The 23737-nt window shown below is 46.5% G+C and overlaps 1 protein-coding gene across 1 annotated transcript in view; it reads right to left on the bottom strand.

The window, feature by feature from the left end:
- The window catches only part of LOC137869386 (potassium/sodium hyperpolarization-activated cyclic nucleotide-gated channel 1), a 58335-nt gene extending 51554 nt beyond the window's left edge, over positions 1–6781 (bottom strand). The window contains exon 1 of the mRNA XM_068706794.1: positions 6016–6781. Coding sequence (XP_068562895.1) covers positions 6016–6365 — 350 coding nt within the window. The 5' untranslated portion in view covers positions 6366–6781. The remainder of the gene's footprint in view (positions 1–6015) is intronic.
- Between the last annotated feature and the right edge of the window lie 16956 nt (positions 6782–23737).

Genomic DNA, 23737 nt, shown 5'->3' with positions numbered 1-23737 from the left:
GACTGAGTCTGGAAAGCCTCAAAGTAAAAGTAATAAAGAACATAAAGATCTACAGCGGCTCTGTGAGGCGCTACTTAAACACAGCGGTGCTTTTAGTTCTGCATGCTCACAATGATGAGGTCGAATGTTCACCGTCTTAGCTTGGTGTGTTAGCATGCTAACATTAGCCATTACCACTAACCACAGAGCACAACTAAGCCTGATGAAATGTATTTGGTCATAAACTAAAATATTGCACACATTAACATTTTGACCTGATGATAACAGAACTAACCAAAGTTATTGCAATTGAATTGATCCTGAGAGGAAGATACATGCATGTGTAACAATGCATTTAAACGTCATTGAGACGTTTCACTCACAAACACAAACGTCAACCTCACACTGACACCGGAGGAAACGTCTGGGGTTAATGAAGTCACCAGGTTCACCCTCTGGGAACAATGAATATCTGCAAAACACTTTACAGCAATCTATCCGATAAAAGCTGAGATATTTCCATCTACTGCATATAAAGAGTGGACGTCGTCACCTGTTTGTTTGTGCACTACAGTTTTGGAGCCTCGAGATCCGCTAACATGGCCGTCGCCATCTTGGTTTTTTTGCAACCAGAAATGAGACGAGTGGAGCACAGCAGAGCAGTGAATAAGACATTTTATTCTGAGATCTGCACATGTGCAGAGGCTCTTACGTCCTCACACATGTGATCGTTCTGTTACCTACATCTCTTATGTAATATTTTCTAACTACGATTCAAGGACATCCAGAAATGTGCTGCCGACTCTTCTCTGCATGCATCCGGGGCCCCGTTAGAAGAAGACCCTCTCCTAATGTCCCTGTCCTCTGTCTCGTGACGAGCAGAGCCAGAAGTGATTCATCAGCACTCTGCTCTTTTCACCAAGTGTCCCGGGCCTCGACAGAGGCCGAGCAACCGTGAATGAAAATAGATGCTTTCAGGAATCCTATCTCTCGTGCTAAAAACGCTCCACTGACGCCATCCCCGCCCTGCTGCCGATCCACTGCCGCTGCTGAGGATGGAAATGGACTGGCTGGCTGGCTGGCAGGCTGCCTGTCTGGCTGGGAACCCAGTAATGGATCCCTTTGAATGAATTAAGACTGGGCCTTGGTCTTATAAATATCCACAGATCGTGTGTCTGATAATTGTCTTTACGTAAACTAAACAGCGGTCATCGAGGTGCTTCAAACCGGGCCCATGGAGCGGACTCTTCATGTATGGAGCGGACTCTTCATGTATGGAGCGGACTCTTCATGTATGGAGTGGACTCTTCATGTATGGAGCGGACTCTTTATGTATGGAGCGGACTCTTCATGTATGGAGCGGACTCTTCATGTATGGAGCGGACTCTTTATGTATGGAGCGGACTCTTCATGTATGGAGCGGACTCTTCATGTATGGAGCGGACTCTTTATGTATGGAGAGCCTCGACTCGACGCCTTGAGTGGAGCATTAAAGCACAGAACACGGTGCACTTTGGACTACTTGATGCTATTCATCCGTTTACTTTTATCGGTAGAAACATACTTATGTAACAGTGACAATGGACATGAGATTTATGTTTACCTTAGCTTATAAACACACACACACACACACACACACACACAGTACAGTATGTGTGTGTGGCTTGACTTAGTCTTTTTAGTCATATTTAAGAGGCTGCAGTGACGACATCTGCTATGATTCATCTTTTCAACTGCTTCATATCAATACACACTGAGATTATTATTAAAAGATGAAACCTTGATTATAGAGACCTTTTAGGGGTCATTGTAGAAAACATGAATGACTTTAGATATCTCAATTAGTCTGAGGTTGAAAAAAGAGAACAAAGAGAAAAATAAAAGCTCTAAAATTAAGTAATTTATAGATAGAATGCAAAATGATTTTTTACTTTCATATTAAAAGAAAGAGTCTTAACAAAACAGCATCAAATTAATTGTAAAAAAAAATGCAAAATGGGGGTTCAAAAAGGAAAAGTCTGAAATATCCGTACAGCACTTAAGAATTGAATACTAGCATCTGTTAAATTGCTATTTTTCAAAGAATGGGAAATGTGTGATTTCTTTCCACTCGTATTAATATAATCAGAAACCCACTCTGTGCCCACATCTTGAAGATAATTCTGTTTCCCTCATGACTTGTGTAGGTGGCGTTTATGCCGCACATGACCTCTAAGACACCCACTTATCTAATGAATAAAACATCGCGTTTCAATTCTTGAATTAGAAACTAGGAAACAGGAAACGGACAAACGCACTGCAACACAGAGAGGACTTGTTCACAGAGTCAGAAGAGTCCCTGAAAAACGTCCCTGCTGAGCGACTTGCCTGCTTTCATTTTAAAGATCCAGTGGCAGCGTGGCAGCGAGGAGACTGCATCCAGCTCCTGCTGCATCATTGTATTAAGCTCTTGCTTCGATGCTCAAACTCTGAGAATGCACGCAGCCCCTGTTACACCAGTAGCTGAGAGCATGCGCATCCACCCAGCTGGAAATGCAGCTCCTACTCCGGCAATGCACTCGAGTCACCAGAGAAACTCCTGCTTCAGGTTGGGCGGCTCCACCTACTTCACCCAGAGCTCTCGCGGTACACTCAGCCACATGCATCGGCGTCCCGATAACCCAGCACCCTGCACTGCTGCTGGTCATTTGTTGTGCCGAGCTCTTCTTCGATTTGTCAAGCTGCTCTTTAACAAACCAACCAACTGCTGCTCTGATCGATTAAAGTGGCTCTGCAGCAATGCTGCAAACACAGTGCTGGTTTATTCTGCCAGATGCACCCTGTAGGAACTAATGACAAAAAGAGTGTTTCCTAATAGATCACAGAAAGAAAACTTTAGGACAAACACCACAAAGCCACAGAAGGTGTTCGCCGAATGTTGGAAGTAGACACTCTGCTGTCATGGCCTGATGGACCTCCCTACAGCCAGAGCTGGAGCTGAAGAACCTACACAGAGCTGACATACCTCCACCGTGAATACAATGATAACAGTGGGAGTTCAGATCAAACAGATGGAGGTCATAGTCATCTACTGACAATGAGCTTATTCCAATGTAGCATGTGAGCACAGAACGTGGAGCAAACATCATGTTCTATAGATCCGTGTGTTAGTTTGGGTCGGCTACACTGGAAGCTCATATCGAGGTAAACGTGTCATTTTAAATGACCGGGAGACAAATGAACATAATTGTCTACATGATACATTCTAGGTAGCATCACAAGTTTAACTATGCGGAGAACAAACAGCAATGAGCCATCTGAACTATGATCATCAGATACTTTGGTCAAACGGGCGCCCTCTGTAGAGCGGACTCTGACAGGAAACATCACTGAGAGTCTGTTAAACTACGACAAAGGCCTCTCCTTAGCATAACCCGAGGAGCATGAGGCCATGCACGAGGCCTCTCTGAAAATCTATGAATAATGAATCTTACTAACCTGACATTAATCTTTAAGCAGCCACTGTGTACAAAGACTATCCTGGATATTGAGTTTCAAACACTCCCACAAAGCGATATACAGGCTGTGTGAACGGTGGTGCCATTCACACAGCCTGCTGACGTAAGAGTTTCATTAAAGGACCACACAGGGTTGGCTTTTTGGTCGTACAAAGTCCTGCCACAGTATAGAAATAGAACAGAATAGAATGTATACATCCCCCTGTCTACGGCGCTCTTGCTCAGACTACAACCATCTTTAAAGTCGGCCTTCGCTTCGTTACCAACTACGGTCTGTGTGGCTGTCAGGGTGACGCAATCCGACATATAAACACCCGGCAAAGTACCGAAAACCTCTGTGGTCATTCCTGCTACAGGAGCCACATGTTGCCATGATAACACACACACACACACACACACACACACACACACACACACACACACACACAGACTCACAAGGTGAAAACAAAACCAGCCACACACCGTCGCAGCTGGTAATAATTAAGAGGATAAGTTGAGCCCCAGAGTAGAGAACTAGATTACCCTTTAAGCTACAGTACAAGGGGACCTGCCAAACAAAGAGTACCCTTGCACCCCCATCATTTATGCACCAGCATGGCAGCCTGAAGGTAGAACTTCTCAGAAGAATCCACGAGGCGAGCTCACTGGCATTAAGGGGTGGTGTCGTTAGACTGGCTAGAGGACGAGGACTTCCTACGAAGAAGAAACAAACAGCCTTAGTAACATGTGAGGAGGAAGGAGCCTCAGGGAACCTTCAGCAGCCTGAGCTAGTGGAGGAAAAAGAGCCAACCTCCTTGAGCAGAGGTTAAACAACAAACACGCCCATTGATGACCCGATGAGTCTCATATTAAGAACGCTGACATACATTCTACAGAGACGACATCAATTGTTTCCCATTGTGGAATAGGGGGGTATGCACACCACTTGAATTGTTCAGGTCTAACCCTTTGGTCATCTTGTAGAGGGGGGGGGGGGGGGGGGGGGTCTCCTTACATAATTGTGTACAGAGATTGCTAAACTTATTGACTGTTGTGTTATGCTACTAATCCTTGCCCACCGTCACCGTACATCTGTGTGAGCGCGTGGGTCTGTGCATATGATGGCCGTGTCTTTGTGCGGGTGAGCGCGGGACATCCCAGTTAGCGTTACACGTCAACCAATACAAGCTACACGGATAGAGGTGCAGCCGTCGGTTCCCTCGGTTAGAACTCAGCTCTGCAGCAGCACGAGCCGCTGCAGAGCGGGGCTGCATACCTAGGCCCGCTCCGGGTTCAGGACCACGGACAGCTCCGCGTTAGAGCGGAGGGACCGACGAGTCCTGGCACGTCACGCACAGCTTCAACGGAAAACGGGGATGATTGTCACCGTCAAGCTGTGTGCCAGGGGACACCGGTGCAGAGACCGGGCCGGGTGACGCGCCTAATTGGTCGAGTGGTGAACTGTAAACATGCAGCCGGTGGAGAACCGGCCCCGGCTCCACCTGATCTCATGTGTTTACCCTCCGAACGCACGGTGTGTCACAGATACACTACACACATTAGACGCAGTTTGTCTCGACTCATTAGCACTACTTATCACGCGTGGGGATGCATCCATCATCGGGCAGTGTTTGCACGTGCAGCCTCGCTCTGTTTAGGACAATAGGTGTCTCTGCTGTGCAGGTGAGAGGACGACACGAAGAGATAAACAAGCGCGTCACTGAGGCGTTCCGTGAACACCGCGGGAGGAAGTGTGGCATGATCGGCTCCTCCGAATCAAACACATTCCTCCACATTTCCTCCCTCAACGATCACGCCACTCACTCATCAGCGCTGTCAAATGTTCGCGAGACTGATCGATTCAAAAAACGGCCATTTTCCTCCTAAATCGTTTCGCTGCACGATTTTTTACCGCATTCTGTGCATTTTTTTTTTTGTGTGTGTGCACACAGGCCAGTCGTCCGGTACCGCCGCCTACAATGTTTACAACCGAGATGGTGCAATGGCATTGTCACGTTGTGGTCCAGGTACCGTCGCCCCTACGGCACACGGGAAGACGTCGCAATGGTGAGGACCGCGCTACCGTGCGGTTACGGTGAAACGAGCAGGAGTCTGAGTCTGTGTTGTGAAATTGACATTCACCGTCCGTGCTCCAAGGACATCTCACGGATACACCTTTGTAGCCTAAACGCGTCCCTCTCTATTAGAATAAAAATGCCGCAATGAAACACACACGCACGCACACACACGCACGCACGCACGCACACGCACACGCACACACACACACACACACACACACACACACACACACACACACACACACACACACACACACTGGGCACATTTAAGTCAGTGAAGCCTTCAGCCAGCCGGTTGCCTAAATACAGAGGTAGATTAGCGTCTGCGCCTCGGGGCAGGCTGTGCGTGTGCCGATGACAGCGCGTTATGTGTGAGAGTGTATAGCTTGCAGACCCTCGGGTGACGGGAGGGGTGGATAGAAAGGGAGGAGGAGAAGGGGGGGGGGGGGGGGGGGTGAGCAGGTGTCTTTTCCAGCCCTTACCTAAAATCGCTATATGGATGAATGATCCAGTATCCGGCCGTTTGAACCCTCTCCTGCTCTTTCTCCACGGCTTTCTGACTGCCGAACATACGCAAGGAGAACTTATTGACTCCGGGCTGCATCATGGCCCCAAATTGTCTCTGCATAAAGCCGTGTTGCCTGGCCGCCCCGTCCAGATCGTCAAAACCGACCATGGCCTCTTCCCGCTCCCCCTTGAAGCCCACCGAGTTGCCGTGCTCCTTCTGGCTCCCCGTGTTGTTTTTCTGTATCGAGTCTTGCCTCTGAAACACATTATTCCCGTCCGCCTTTTCCTCCTTGTTGCTGGAGAAGGAATTGGATTTGTCTTCCATGGTGTCTTTAGTTTTCCCGTTTGTCTTTGTGGCAAAGCGTCTCCGTCTCCGTCTCCGGCTCCGGGAGGGCTGCGCGCAAAGCTCGAGAGGACCCGCTGTGAGCTCTCCTGGGTTTCTGCCCCCTTCGTTTCTCGCTGCTTTTAATTATGTCCTTCAAACTGTTCAGCTCCTCTGCCTTCGGTGGGAGTGCTGCAAACTGAGACAGAGTCCCCGACAGCCCTGTGGATCAGGTTTCTTGGGTTACCGCCATCTACCGACGGCCCCGGCTTCTACCGTCCACAGCCTCTCTGCTTCTGTCTCACTCCGCACGGCACTGCGGTTTAACTGGCACATGCCCCTGCACCTTATTTACATAATGTGGCTCATGATACCTCTTCCCTCCCCTGTCACCAGGATCCGGCATGGCGGCAGGAAGCCCATATCACAGGAGCGCAGCGCACATTTCAACTTAATAAAGACGTTAATTAAGAAGACGTTTTATAGTTCGTTTGAAGGCGCGCGTGCCTCCTGTGGCTCGGCTGGCGGCAGGTTCGCTTCCTACTGAGGAGCGATAATAGAAGACAACACGGTGGAACAGACTGGGATCATAGTTGGAGCCTCTTGGTGATATGAGAGAACTAGTTGAACATCTTGTGGAAGTCACACCTTACAAGGTGTTGCAGACATGATCCAACATTTGGAGCGTGAACGCACCCAATGCATTGCACCGACTCTATAGAGCTGCAATATAGAAGCACGTGTTTGTTTAGAAGCGTAAACTTCATGTGTGCGTGGCATGGAGATCACGTGCTCTCAGTAGAAGCATCAAACATGCACCATTCAAAGTTAACGACCTGCATTCAAAAAGTAAAGTAGGACAACGTCTCCTCTGACTGTTCCTATCATATATATATACTATCATATATATATATACTATCATATATATATATATATATATATATATATACTATCATACATCATCGTTCTGTTATCGTCACTCATGCATTAAGGTAAACAAAGGCTTTCACTGTAGTACTTTAACTGTTTATATTGATTCATCTCCTAATTAATCTCTGACTTGATCTACTGATTGGTTCTTTGGTTTGTAAAACATAAATAACAGAATTCTCCACCACTAATAGCTACTTTGACACCTTCACTCTGCTTGTTTTTATCCAGCCAACAGTCCAGCTCCCAGTGTTCAGCATCTTTAATAAAACGTTTCAAACTGATTTATGTCTCAGTCGTCTAACTGATAAATCGACTATCGTTTGAAGTTAAAGATATATATTGGTGTAGTTTTATTAATGTCAAAGCATGAGCACTTTTCCACAAAAACAAATTCAAAAGTAAAGTAACTAAAGTAACTATTGTAACTTAAGATAACAAACCTGTGCAGTAAAACATTTCCCCAAGGCGTGAAAAGAAAACACACAAATAAAGTACAAGTACTTCAAAAGAGGCAAGACTCGACACAGAACCTCACTGATCCCACATGTTCTGTCTGTTCATGGAGACTCAGAACCTCACTGATCCCACATGTTCTGTCTGTTCATGGAGACTCAGAACCTCACTGATCCCACATGTTCTGTCTGTTCATGGAGACACAGAACCTCACTGATCCCACATGTTCAGTCTCTTCATGGACTCAGAACCTCACTGATCCCACATGTTCAGTCTCTTCATGGAGACTCAGAACCTCACTGATCCCACATGTTCAGTCTCTTCATGGACTCAGAACCTCACTGATCCCACATGTTCTGTCTCTTCATGGAGACTCAGAACCTCACTGATCCCACATGTTCAGTCTCTTCATGGAGACTCAGAACCTCACTGATCCCACATGTTCAGTCTCTTCATGGAGACTCAGAACCACACGTCAGCTCAGATCCTTCACATGTTTGGTGGTGGATTATGATTTATGATCCAAACGGTATCATAATTGAAGCAGACATCCCTTGAACTGTTTTGTGTTTGGTTTATCTCGGCTGGGTTGGTGTTGGGTTGGATTACAGTTTCCACTACACAGCAAAGAAGAACAACGTAGCATAAGATTTATGGCTTAAAGTAATACTGATATTGAACAAAGTCCCAGATGTCAGGGAATAAAAGCAACATGAATACGTTCACCAGGACAACCCTTCATTCCAGGTTTGGTCAAACAGCATCACTGAAGTGGAAGGTGTGAAGCTCTACAGTTAAACAGGTCAGAAATGAGATTCTCATTTTGACATTTCTGCATCAAATTTATAGTGGAAATTGCAGAAAATAAAGAATATTGAGATTTCAAACCTCATACTTGAATGTGCGTTGTGTTGTATGACGTTGAAGCTGATCCCAGAGGGAGTTAATCCTGCTTGATATTATATATTAGAGTTCATCAGGTCCACAAAGTGATAGAACAGCAGGGCTCTCATTGGCCCTGCTGAAAACGACATTGTGTCTCTAAGATCACATCCAGTCGTCTCTGCTTACAGTCGATACCTCATCTGGACATGAGACGTTACACCCCCCCCCCCCCCCCCCCCCCGCTCTGCCAGCCAGGGCTTCTGCCACAAATAGCATCAGCCAGGATGGCAGCATTGTGTTTCCGTGGCCCCTTTTCATTTTCTGCAAGTCATTCAATGTATAGTGAGTTCCTCCTTAGTTTGATGCGACATTGAGAGTAATGTTTACCAAAACAAAAAAATGGAGGGAAAACCCCTTTTGTTTACTTTGTATTCCATAAGAAGTATTCTGGAATAGACCCTCTGTAGTGTCCATGTTTAGGAGTCCTATGATGTCATCACAGAGGACACATGTGGAGGTACAAGTTGTGAATCACTGAAACGTGTCACTGAAACGTCCGAGAGCCCGAGCTCAATAACTGACACAAATTAAAAAGACAAATCTTCCACCTCCTGGGCCAGACGTGACTACTAATTCACTTGTCCTCTTTGGACTCCTGTCCCATGACTGACTGCTTTAATTAAACCGTGATTGGGTCTGGGAAGACGGTGGTGTTGTAATAGGATTGCAAGCTTTGGTCCGTTTCCAGCCGAGACTATCAGGGTATCATGGACCTCGGGGATGAAGCCGAGGCATCGGTTGGGAACCGGCCGAGGTTGACTTAATCAGCGGACCGACCGGTACAAAAAAAAATAATAATGAGAGCGCTACCGAGCTTAGTCCACAGGATGATCATATTAAAACATCAAAACAAGCAACCTAATTAATGGAGCGAACAAAAACACAACGTCCCATTGTTGCTCTTCATCCCCAGTGAGACATTTCACCATCTGTGAACCTGAAAACCAATACGTCAGTTAGCACCACTATTACCATATAAAACAATTTGCAATATTTCATCCAAAGTCTAAAGTTGGAATGAAACCCTTGCAGAACAACACGTCCTCAACTTGCCGTCAGTTGCAACAGGACAGCGGGGACGAGACTCAAGGCGTCAATCAAATTAGTGAAGCACTTGCATGTGAGTGGGGTTAATGTGACGGTTGGCATTACCATATTACCATATCATAATTAGATCCACGCTGCTGAGCGCTTGTTTAACCTCTACAGATTATGCAGCCATGAGGCTGCAGCTGCACTTAACCTTTAAGCTGGTATCATGAATGAATGGTCATCTGCTGCTCAGCAGAGTTCCTCAGAGCTAACCAGGTACCGTCACACCGTCAAGGGCTGAAGATGCTGAGAGCAGGCCCAGAACCCAACCGGGCTGACGTGGTCTGGTCCACGTCCAGACGGCCATATTAGACTAACCCCTCTGTAGACGGAGCAGTTGACCGGTGGGAGGGGAATATCTGAACAGTTGACCGGTGCCTGAAACGTTGTTCACACTTCCACTGGACCGTAAACACTGGTGAGTTCTGCACAGGTCGGCACGGACTGATGGAGTGGACTGATGGTGTGGACTGATGGAGTGGACTGATGGTGTGGACTGATGGAGTGGACTGATGGAGTGGACTGATGGTGTGGACTGATGGTGTGGACTGATGGTGTGGACTGATGGAGTGGACTGATGGTGTGGACTGATGGTGTGGTGTGTGCGGTAGTGACGGGTCCCCTTAACTCCACACTGCGTTCAGGTTCTAAGCAGGTTTGCACAATGTAGCGTTTTCACCAAAGTGACTCGATTACACTGAAAGGAAAAGTCATTATTCCAGAGTGAAGAGTGAAGAAGAAGAAGATGGTTTGTTCATGATGATGAAACGGCTCCAGGAAAAGATGAACCGGATGAATTTAATTGAACTGATTGGATCATCAAGTTGAATCTGTGTTTGAGTGTGGTTGTCTTCGAGGACGCAGGTTGACTGATATCCTTTGGGGAATGTCTCAGACGTTGAGACACAGCAGGAGTTAGTTCCTCAGACCAGTGAGCCGCCGATGAAACCACCTGACGCTCACTGCCTCAGAGGACCAGGACTAAGTAAGTCCTTTAGAAGCTCAGCTGCCAGATTTGTTGGAGTAAGTCCTCTGACAAAACGCTGCACATAATGCTGTCTATTACGTTTCAAATAGAAGTGTGCGTATGCAGTGACTCTCAGAATAGATTCCACTCTTCATGCATGTCTAGATTGCTCAACTCTAACCATATTTATAGTGGAGGCAGATCATTCTTAAAGCCTTTAAGCACCTATTTTCTCCATAAAATCTAACTTTTTAAAAGTGGCTTTTAACCTTTTTCAAGAAAGCCGATAAAGTTGAGCGCACCATGTTCTGCGGGGTCGGTCAGCTACAGGCGCCGTCTCCCCGAGGACACGTATGCCTAGACAGTGGATCAGGTGTTGACGCCCCGTTGACAGCCGTTCACCGCCTAATTCCAGATTTGTGGCATACACAGTGTCCACTAGCTACGCGTAGTAATCCCAAAGGATTGGCAAGTATTTTTAGTGATGGATTTACTGACGTCCGCTGATCCCTTGATGGGTGGCGTCTTTCAGAACGGTCATGGACCACCCCAGCCCCGCTGAGCACAATATTTACCAGTATGCACGTGTGTGTGTGTGTGTGTGTGTGTGTGTGTGTGTGTGTGTGTGTGTGTGTGTGTGTGTGTGTGTGTGTGTAGGCCCAATCACAGTGCTTAAATAAGAGAGTAAACCCTCTGGAGAAACACAATCAGGTTTTGTTCTATTCTAGGTTAAGAAAGTTGCCGTTACAAGAAAACAAGCGTTTCTGTTCTCACTAGTATGAGAGCAAGCAGCTCTGTGTGGTTTATCACTGGAAGAGTCTTTTATTTAAATATTAATATGAGAACAAACCGAGCTGGACAAACTTATGATATCTTATAATGTTTCTCCCTTTGATGTCATCATCTGTGTCCTAATGACTTCTTGGTATAAATGAGACTTTAATATGTAAGCACTAAGTAGTGACAAGCTTTATTTCAACAGTGTGACTTTTCTGTTTTCAGGACACATAAATAATAAGTGCTTGGTCTCGTCCTCCTCATCATCACGTCTGCCGCGCTGCGGGCGGAGTGAAACAATGGCGACGTCATATCTGGCCGAGTATGAGAGGAATCTAAACGTTAATTATGGCTCCAAAAAGTCAAATCGCCTAAACGTTGAAAGCCAGAGATTTTAGGGGCTGTTGGGAAAATCCCACAGTAATCCAGGGTGATCTGAAGCGCTCTAGCTTCCAGACAGACAAGTGTCCGTCTGTGCATGCGTGTCCGTCTGCATGTGGGGCAGGGAGCGAGAGGAGGGAATTACTTTGGATGAACGCAGAGCGTTTTAGGGTAAGAGGATACGATGTGTTCCCGGCCCGAGGCTGAGGAAATGAAGTGAAGGGTTCTCTACGGGCGCAGATACGTAACCGGTGACGTCGCCTCTTTCCTCATCCGTCCTCTTGCCTTATCCCCCCTTTCTCCTGTCGACTGCTCCTCCCGACCCATATTTTCAGTCTTCCCACCTGCTTCATCCTAGCGGTGCCTCTTCCCTCGTCATCTGTCCTTCCTAAACCCCCGACCCTTCACTCAGCGCTCTATATCTTCTCCCCGTTTTGTCATGGCGGTGAGGCTTCCCGGTGTTTTGGTCTGCTGCCTCAGCAGCACAGCAAGGTTAAATCTCCCCAAAAAAAGGAAAAAGGTCCCTGCAGATCCATCCACCACCACATATGGTGCTCTCGCCTTTTTCCAGCTTGATTATACATAAATCACACACAAAAAGGGGTAAATGGAGAGGAGGCAATGGAAAAGGAAGGCGGTTATTTGAGAGTAAATCAAGAGGCGTCTCACGAGGGCACAAACCCCAGACACATGCACTGCAGCAGATCAGCGTGGTGCGATAAGGGTGAAGGTGTTCGGCTCAGCGGCGGTCAAGGAGGAGCCACGGTCATCTCACAGCGACGCTCTCTTCATCCGTCACCCGGCTCGCCTGGGATCCGGGTTTTAATCCCAAACCGCCACTAATGAAACGTTTGGAGGTAAAGACTGGTGGAGAAGCGGGATGTGTGAGCTCAACTCCTGATTGTCTTCATGCTGAATGCTCAGCTGTGTTGGACCAGACTCATTGATATGTTCTGTTAACATATCACAGCTCAGCGTTTGATGAATATGAGTGACCCCCCCACCCTCACTGTTCCTTTTGTACAGTCAGCCTCCATGTAGCAGCGTCATAAGAAGAATAAAAATAAGATGATTTTCTACCTCCTACCTTTCCACCTCGATGCTGTCTACCAAAGCTACATTTACAGGCTGCACAGTGTGTATTGCAGTAAAGGTTCTAGACATTTTCATCTTCATGGAACGCTGAATGACGGAGCTGAATGAGCAGCGTGTCTCTGCGTGCCTTGAATCCATGATGAGCTGCCTCTCCAGCAGAGGAACCACAGTGTCCTACGTGACACACGTGCTGCCGCCACGCTGAAACATGACTTGACTTTATTCAGTTTAATATCTCTCATGTCTCAGAATGTGGAAAGAGGAGCGCTGCATGCTGTCGTACCGGAGGAAGGCTGTCGGTCCAGAGAACATCCTGGAGCAGAAGAACAGAGAATCCCATTTATTTTGATTTTTACCAACGATACAAAATCTGTCTCTGACGCATTCGTTGGTTTGGATTGCCGTCTGTCAGTGTTGCTCAGCAGTCTAAACCAAAGCAATGTGTTCTGTGTGACAGTAGCCTGCTGCTCACAGCCATGCCTCCATGTTTAACTGACCAGTAGGACTCAGGTTCACATCATTTCTTAGTGAGGCGTTTATCTGACTCCTTATTAAAGACTTCTCTGATGCTCCTTAGGGGTCACACAGGTGAACCTGTGACCACACGGTTGCTGTTTTCATCCGCTGGAGGAGCAACGTGTTCCTTCACGTTGTTTCTCGGTATCTTTTCAGTGTTCAGGAGAACCAAACAGAGACTCAGGACACAGCTTTGAATCCAGGTTTAAGTCCTTTGAGCTCATGAATAATTAAGAAGCCCACAATGGCAAGGTGGCCCGGTTCGATCTCGAGCTAATGAATCCGTCACTAACGACGAGAGGGAGACGCAACATTTAACCAACAACGCTTCAGACTCTGCTAGCTGGAGAAACCCTCATTTCACTTCCTGTTCCTCTGATTCCGGCCGGAGGTTAGATTGACTGACCCGATCTCGTTTTTACTGCTTTTTAATCCCCGTTCTCTCCGGCTGGATTTGTCTCGTCTGTTACGTGTCATTATTAGACGAGTGTAATTTGCTGGCGCCTAATGCCGACTCTGTTTTTAGCCGCTTCTCTGTCTGTCGGGTTTTTTAACTACAAAGCACTCAATACAACGGCTGCTGGGAAGTCAAAGAAGCAGCCAAATGAGTCTTTATGCAAGACAACAAAAATCAATTGTGGAAGAATTTAAAGCTCCTTAGTCACCAAATATCTTTCTGATCCTACAGTAGTTCAGTCCAGCCCAAAAGTGGAACGATACACGTCCAGAGCCATGCAGCTAGCGTGGCTAAAAAAGGCTAAACACCTGACACCGTCATTGTCACAAGCCTGCACTCCAACAGTTATTAATATCATGAGCGGGTTATAAGCAGATTAATGAGCCAACACGGTGCAGCCGCAGCCGCAGACGCAGGCAGCGGGATGTGAGGCGGTCCAGGTGAGCCGAACCTACAGATCAGCACACATGAAGCGGGGAGAACAGCAGGCGGGACGGAGTGGTGGTCGTGAACGCTAGCAACACTCTAAAACGAGCTGCATCACTTCCTGCGTAGAATAAAAGCAGCCGTAGAGAAGCAGCAGCTACTTCTAGAGGTGCTCTTTGTGTTCCTCGACCCCTAAATGAGAGGTCACAGTCTGAATACAGTTCCCGGTGAACCAGAACGATGCTTCATAAAGCTGACTCTCTTACACTCTCTACCTGGACGGCACACCATGGCAGAGCGCCAAGACAAACGAGTGTCTGGTGAAGATAGTCCAACATGGAGCCGGGAGAAGACTCTCAGGGGTTGGCAGACGGAAGCAGAACTTAACGGTCAGTGAATGTTTAGTTAACGTGGAGCAGATAGATTCCAATGAAACTTCAATTGTTCAAGAGCGCGTTAATGGTTCTTACTAATACGTTCAGCTGCTCTGTCTGCTGCTGATGCTCCTTCTTTACATTATCTATTGCTTTCTCTCCCAGCGTGAGATAAATCTGCTTTGGCGAGTCAGACTATGACTCAGTCCAGTACATCACACAGCCATGCATCATATTTGAAGAAGAAGAAGAAGAAGAAGCAGCAGCAGCAGCAGCATTGGCTCTGCAGCTGTGGCCTCGTTGACAGCAGCCATCAGTAAACACAGGGAGGCTCCAGCTGAGTGGATACAAACTGTCACTGTATTTCAGAGGCGGCGGTTGCGGGAAGCTGGCAGCGTCCCGCAGTTAACTGATGTTCTAACCACGACAAGGCTTTCAAGAAAATGAGCTTTCAGAGCGCCGGCGCTGATGGATCGCTCTCAACCTTCCACCTTTATGGACATCAGGGCGGAGGGTTCCTTCCGGTTCCTCGTCCTTGCAGGAGATGGTCCAACAGAAGGTCAGTCCCGAGTGACATCAATCAAGAGGGCGTCTCGTGCCGTGTGCACAGCTGTCACTTATGCAACTTATCGGACTTCCTCATCATACAATAATGCAGCCAGTGTAACACGTGGCGGACAGCTGGTCCAGCTACCGGTCCAAATGCACCCCCCCCCCCTTCCTCTGCCAGCATCTGTACTGCAGGAGGTCAGCTGTGCACCCGTCCTCTGGTCTCATCTCATTATGCAATTATTGCTATAAATATGCTTCACGGTGATTCTGGGTTTTTCCAATAGAGATATAAAAGATTAAGAAAACTTACTATGATGCTACGATGTATTCTTATCATTATTATATATAGGGACTCCTTTAGGATATATGCATTCATACAGACATGATATAGTCTCACATGAAGTAGATATAGAATCTCATCATAACAAGGTTATGAGGTGCGGTCATGTGGTCATTTTAAAGCCCACACACCATCGCTTCATCGCAGGAGTTCAGCTTAAGGCTACTGTGTATAAACGATGCATCACAGATTCATGTATGATTTATGACGTTTTGGCCACATTATTATTCTTAATATATATATATATATATATATATATATATATATATATATATATATATATATATATATATATATAGATCATAGCCACTTTAAGGTACCAGTGTAACGCCATGATGAGTAGAGAACACTGAGGAGACATCGTTCACACACCGGTGGCACCGTGTTTGGGAACAATTTGGGGTTTGGTAACTTGCCAAAAAGGACACGTCACCATGGAGACCGGAGGAGCCAAACTGCTAATCTTAATGCTGGACAACATGCTATAAAGGCACGAATATGAGCAGAACTACAAAACGTAGTCGCAAATGAGTCCATCTGAAAGTCAGTATGGATGGAGGAACATGTTCTGTGTGTGTGAACACGCCGAGCGTTTTAATTAACAGGTAAAGCTGTCCTGCACCGTGACAGTAGAGACATGACATGTAGAGACATGACAGCTACAGCACAGTAAAAACACATTTTAATTATGAATGAGGAGGCTAATGAGCACAAGTGTTTCCTGTCTCTATGGACACGCTGGACCTCTGTGTCAATGTGCATCAGTGCACCTCTTACCGTCTACGTTACAAACACCGAGACACCTCAGCTGTACAGTATGAAGCTACACATCCTACATGATGCGGTCGTGTCCGTCTTGTTAATGTTTCATTATTAAACGGGGAGGCTGCTTTTGTCTCCCCCCTTTGGGTGTGAGAGTAATTACACAAACACTGTTGAAGCCACTTATGGCTCCCTTTAGGGTCTGCATGAGACGCACCCGGTCCTTCCACTGACTCATGTCTCCAGACGCTACGCCCAGAGTTTACGTTACCAAACACAGAGAGCGTCCTCTGGCAGCGAGGGACACGTTCAGCATTGAGTGAGCTTTAATGTGAAGGACGTTCATTCATTTGTAAAAGTCCAGCTTTAACTGCGTGAGCTAGAACTCTTCTGGGAAGGTGGGCAGAACCAGCTCTCGAGTTTCACGCCGCCACTCTTTGTCTTTGTCCGCGAGCAGGGATGTGTCCACAACCAGGGGGCCGGACCCTTTGTGTGGAACAGTAGAACAGAACCCAGAACACTCACGAGGTTTGATCACAGACAACTCAAGGGCAAAGAAAGGACGATCCAGCTGAGACTAGATGTCTGGGATTATGAGGTTCATTTGATCATTTATATTTCCTCTAATCTAGAGTTGGTCCGTTTGTCTCAAAGGCGCCAAATGCTTAAAAAAAGAAAAGGTACCTTGAACAGCTCCAGTCACATCAGCTGTGAATGCATCGTGAGAGTTCTTCACTTCTTCATCTTTCTGAACAAAACCAGGAGCGTCAGAGGCAGGAGAGAGTCGGTTCTAGATAATACACAGGCTCAGTTCACTGTGTGATTAATACTGCATTCAACCAAGAAGCTGAAGATAAATCACAGGCGCTTCTTAAAATATAATCTTCAAGGCTTTGATGTTAGCACAACTGTACACAAGCACTTGTATGTAGGTCACGTTAACAAACTGTATTTTCATGGATATATAGCATGCAGTAGAAGATCAGGTCTGCAGGAATAAAATAAGACAATACCATACATCAGAACTACCTACAGTACCGTTGAACAGTCGGCCGGTCAGAGGGCAGCAGTACATTAATCTGCATCAGGTCTAATTTATCCAAGAGAGAGAGAGAGAGAGAGAGAGAGAGAGAGAGAGAGAGAGAGAGAGAGAGAGAGAGAGAGAGAGAGAGAGAGAGAGAACACTGGAGCATTTAAACAGGTGGAGAAATCATCAGTAACAAAGTAACATGAATCTACAGCTAATGAGGAGCAACAGAATGACTCCATCACTCCACCACAGAGCATTCATCACGTCACATGACTGAGGCTCACTCCACTTGACCATGGAATATGCAAATCGTGCAACAAGCTGCCGACTACTTGCTGTGGAGCGCGGGGGGGGGGGGGGGGGGGGGGGCAACATCTCGTGGCTGGTTGCACCTTTAAGTTGTTACGTTTTAAGACAACTTCACAACTTTCAACGTTGTGAGATCTGTTCACACCGCACCAATCTCTGTGGTTTTCACTCCACATTACCAGCGACAGGAAGTCTCTCTCTCACACACACACACACACACACACACACACACACACACACACACACACACAGTTGTGTTGGTAATATTTGGTCAAGTGAACATACAGCCCATCTCGAGCCCTCTTCACAATCACTGCTCTCCTGCTCTTCAGGCTAACGGCCCGATGCAGCAGCCACTTGTGTGTTCTGCACCAACACCCCTTCATGTGCCTGAGACGCTCTGTGAGCATGAGACGTGTCCATTTCAGCCTTTCATGAAGCCATTAGCCTCAAATATTTCACAATGTGTGACAACATTCAAACACACAGACCACCACTGCTGCTGACATGTTCGCTGTGAGACCAGAGGTGTTTCCACAGCACAGAGGAGGCTGCAGAGACGGATGTATTCATGCAGTGTTTACTGTACTGTACAGTGTGTGTGTGTGTGTGTTAGCCACACACACACACACACACACACACACACACACACCGTACAGGTGCTGCATGTGTGCACATACATGGGCTGCATTGCAGCACTCGGCCGTCTCCTCCCCATCGAAACCTTTGATATTCACTTCATGAAAGAGGCTCATCGCTTCATTTGTGATCAGACTTTGTCCTCTTCCTTTTGATCGTCGCTCTGCTTTGCTAATTTATGTTCACGAGGAAGTAGAAATTCACAGAGACAGAAGAGGAAAGGTGTCTTTGAGGTAGCAAACATGACAGAGAAGTCAACGGCGTAGACTGTAGAGGAATATAAAGGATGAGAAAGGTTGCCGCAGCTATTTCGGTCGGTGTAATTGGCCTGTTTGACAGCGTGGTGCAGACTGCCTGACAGTTGATTGTACTGTATGTTTATGAATGATAGTTTGCAGCACACTGTTGGGTCTGTGCTACACGAGCACTGGCCCAGGTGTCAGGTTAGTCCTGTGTGACACAGCCCCACCTTTCCTTGGTATTCTAAGGAGTCTAACTAGGTCCCCCATCAGCATCAGGCCCCTCCCCTTCTCCTGCGTCATCGCCTCTCCTCCCTGAACCTTCTGTGTGTGAGAGCTCTTGTGTTATGACGAGATGTTTGGCCTGAATATGTATCTGTGAGGGGCTTCAAACCAACGCCAGGTAATAATCAGACACATCTACGCATTCATTTCTGCTGACGTCCAAACCACCAGACAAAAGTACAACATGTATTCATTCATTCATTCATTCGTATATGACGTCGCCTCCTGTGCTTGGAGATATTAGTACATCGCTAATCTTGCATAGATAGCTCATCCTAAACCAGCTTGTACATTTATATGTCTCTCTCTCTCTCTCTCTCTCTCTTTTGAGTAATAATCATGGTCAAGCTCATCAGACAACAACATGGACAGATGGCATACACCAGATGTTCATGATTACTGAGTATACAAAATGATTCCAACATTAGCAAATACAAAAATGAGAGAAATGTGGGGGGGGGGGGAGAAATCCCTTTTTCTGAATCAGCAAACAGGAATACCCTTCATGTTTTGATCCCATAAGAGGGGGGGGGTTGGTGTAATCACCCCTGCTTTAGATGGGCTGGTCTCACAAGGTCTCTTGCCCAGATGCTGTTGCGTAATAGCTCATTGAAAACGAAAGCCCCGTTGTTTAGCGTTGGCTTCAACCTCTGGGAGCAGCCGGCCAGCTTTGGCTGCACGAAGCTGAGCCGATGCCCACTGCCAGCCCCGGAGGTAAAGCCGCGGCCGTGGACGATGTACCGCCTGTAAGCCGGAGGACGGGAGGACAGGAGGGACACTCTGTTTGTAAGCCCCGACATATCACACAACTATAGCTTCAGCATCATACACATTCAGCTGATGATGTATGACGAGCAGAGCACAGAGAAGGTGGGATTACACACACACACACACACACACACACACACAAGTAATAGCATTGAGCGGGAAAAGACGAATATAAATACAATGGACTGTAAATGTGAGAGATGATGCGTTCAAGTGAATTGGAGAGAATACACTAACCTACCCCAGTGAATGAGACAGGTGGACCTGATACAGGTGTTTGAGAGTCCCTCTTTTAATCCGTCCCAGAAAGGTCCAGTTGTGTGAGGAGAGAGTTGCATTATTAATCAGAGCCGTCTCACCAGGTCAAGTCCAGTGACAGGAAGCACATCTGAAGAGCAGCAGCGTCTACTCAGTCATAGATGAGTCAGTTTAACAGTAGTTCATCTAAGCTTATTCTGGACTTTTCTAAAAAGATTCCCTACAGACTGAAAACATGTAACAAGTTACATTTTATTTGATAAACCAACGAGAGGAAGAGGAAGAGGGAGAGAGACCGGAGGAAAACTAAAAGGAGGAGGAGGAAGAGTTGAACACAAACACAGAGGCGTGCTTCCACAGATGTGTCCGTTGCTAGCTTATAGCGGCTAACGTCTGTATCGTTGACTCATGGGATGTTTAGGCTGAATATGCAGAAGGAGGCTCAGCTGTCATATTCATATGAATGATGCAAAGCAGAAATGTGCTTTTTATTCCTGCGTGAACACAGCTTCAGTCTAGTTTCCGTAGCTGCTTCCAGTGTGCTAATGCTAAGCTAACAATCCTGGCTGTAGCTTTAATATTAAAACCGGACAGGTTTAATATTGGTATCAATATGTAATGCATAACATAAGCTGTGCAGGATGTGACTGTGAAGAACTGACATTTAGCAAACCGCACATGAGCCTTGAAGCCTTTCACCACCTTTCCTCACCACCTTTCCTCGGCTCCTTCCCGACGTCTACACCTGGCACATCACATCGCCGAGTCACCTCAGCGATCCACCGCCAAACCCTCACCCATTCATTCATCGCCTGGATGAAATGAGCTCCTCTGATTTTGGACGGGGGGGGGGGGAGATCAGGTGACCAGTCACATTCCTGCGTTGCCTCAGTGAGACTATGTAGGTCACACCCTCTTTGACTAATTAAAAATGCAGGATGGAGAGACCTGCTCCTTTCTCCAGAAGGCATGGGACATTATTTATACGACAAATCAAAGATGTATTTCATCTTTTCTTTTGTAAAAGTGTCCACAGTCCACACTGAACACAAACTGAGGAGCTCAGGTTAGTTACCTTTCAAGGTTCTCCATAATAATCTGTCACTGCAGCAGAACGTCGTTATCGTCCATTATTACTGTCAACAGGACCGGTTCACCTGTTTCACAATAAAACTGTTGCTCTATAGAAGAATGCAGAGAAGTGATCTCTCTCTATAATCCTCTGGGGAGAGCTGAAGAACAATAGAGTGTGTGTGTGTGTGTGTGTGTGTGTGTGTGTGTGTGTGTGTGTGTGTGTGTGTGTGTGTGTGTGTGGTGCATTTCCTCTGGTGATGGTGTAATTTCATGTGGACATCTAGAAGATAACAGCAGGCTCAGTTCTGTTCTTAAAGCCGGGGGCTGTTCCTCACAGCGAGCAGTCGGAGAGTTTAGACGTAGAAGAATAGAAGAGAGTGAACGTGTGATGTTCTGCTGCGTTGATGCATGAATGTGTTCATCAGCCGACTGAACCACAGCAGGAAGAAGGGGAACATTAAAATATATATATATATATATATATATATATATATGAATATATATATAGAGAGAGTAGAGTCACATGATAAGAAAGACAAAACGTGGGCTGGATTTAATTAGAACAAGCCGTGTGTTCTGTGTGACATTCTTTAGTGAGGTTGAAGTATCTGACACAGTGAACAATACTCAGTTGATTAAACTACAGTTACACGTGTTGTACACTGTTGTAGGAGTACCAGGAGTACCAGGAGTACCAGGCATTTGAAGGACTATTTCAGGAGATTGAGACCACCCACATCTCTGTCCGTTAGCTTAGCATAAAGATTCAAAGCGGCTGGAAACAGCTAGCCTCGTTCTGTCAACGACAGAATTTATCACCACATCATCATCTCTTTGTTCACTCCGGACAAAAACAAAAGTGACGAAATAGTAATTTGAGGTTGCAGCTTCCCCTCTGGAGTCTCGCTCTCACGTTGAGGTTTACAAGAAACAAGCAGAGGCTCCATGAAAGTGACTGCTGCTCACTCAGACGACCCCGTTTAAACCACAGCATTCCTACAAGTCGCTGATTGTACAGATTTAACAACAAAAGCAAGCTGCCATTACCTCCTTCCAGTCTTCATGCTATGAGCTAAACATTTAAATATGAGAGTGGAAACGATCTCTCTCACCTAATGTCAAACTAACCCTTTAACATGGTAACACCACAGCACCAGGCTGTCTGCCCAGTGCTGACGTCGTGCTGATGGAGGGTAGGAATGTGCAGGTTCAGGAGGAAAGGCTTCTTCTTCTCCACATGTGCTGGTGTAACAGCAGAGCTCAGGCTCACTTTCACACAGTCCGTATGGTGGATTGCTTCCACGCAGCACGCTCAATTATTATGTCAACCCCCCCCTCCCCTCCTTCCACAGTGCTGCCTTAATTCATGCAGCCTACTTTACTACATGCCATCCTAAAGGATCGCTCCCTGTGATGCAGGTCAAGGATCATCCTGCAGTCTTGGCTTCATCAAGCTGAATGTCTGTGTTTTTGTAAATGTATGAAGGACGCTGGGTGAAGCAGGAGACGCCCATGTGTCTCTTTGAATCTGCCCAAACACATTTATTTGGGGGGGAATTGCACCTGGGTTGAAACAAACCTAGGTGGCCTAGTTAGAGCGGAGCCACGCGAGCAGTTCTGCTTCTTTCTTTTTTTTTAAAGTTCATGATGCAAACTAAAGCCAGCTGCACATATTTGACCATAACTAGAACATGTCAATGCAGTGTGTGTGTGTGTGTGTGTGTGTGTGTGTGTGTGTGTGTGTGTGTGTGTGTGTGTGTGTGTGTTCTCAACGTTCTCTTGAACTTGCTTTGTGCAGCGGCACATCTAAGTGCAACGACCAGACTGCCCCCCTGTGGCAACAGGACGTACTGCGTCATCATAACCTGGTCTGTTCCCACTTTGATAATCAAATCTGAAGCCGGTCCTACATACAGTGCATCAGCAGCATTGATCTGCCCCTCAGACACAGTAAAGGTTTGCAGCTGCAGACATATGTCTATGGAAAATATGAATAGTAAGGCCTCGGCTCATATGATGGTCAGTGCTTCTGTTCAGTGAATCTGAATGAGGAGAGAAACCGTCCTGTAGTTTGGAGACCACTGGCAGAGAACTCGTCAGGAGAGGAATCATTTTGTTCATTTTCAAAGTAAGCTACAGATTATTAGAAATCCAAACCAAATCTGCTTTTTGTAACGTCGTACTAGTTTGTGTGAATCTATTTTAACTTAGTGCGGTTATGTCCTCTCCAGTCTCCATAAATCACGCGTCGACACACATTTGCAATTGGACTTATTATGATACACCTGAATTCACACTCTTTCAGCAAAACTTCAGTTTACTACAGAATGAAACAAACTCTTGACACGGTGTTTTTCCTGCACCGTACCGGGTCAGTTGCTGGATGCTATATGAGTCCACGGCCCTCTCAGCTGCTGCTGACTGCGGGTTGAATTCTGCCTTACTGCTCACACTGCTCACAGGGAAACAGATGGGTAATAAGGTCACAGCAGACGCAGCTCTCACTAGCAGACAAATTGCAGACGCACCAGCTGCGCTGACTCAGGACAACATTAGACTCTGGGGAATCAAATTAACGTCTCACTTTGTATTAAGGGACGTTGTTGCTGTGTGAGTTATTGGCCTTCATTTAGAGGCTGTCGGTAAATGGGAACGTAATGAAAAGTTGGTTTTCTACATAAACAAACTATATTACAGTCAAAG

Source organism: Cebidichthys violaceus, unplaced genomic scaffold (assembly GCF_023349555.1).
Source record: "Cebidichthys violaceus isolate CVI_PGR_0920_01 unplaced genomic scaffold, fCebVio1.0.p SCAF_12, whole genome shotgun sequence".
Lineage (NCBI taxonomy): Eukaryota > Metazoa > Chordata > Actinopteri > Perciformes > Stichaeidae > Cebidichthys > Cebidichthys violaceus.
Note: the sequence above shows the minus strand (reverse complement) of the source record. Positions and strands in the feature narration are given on the sequence as shown.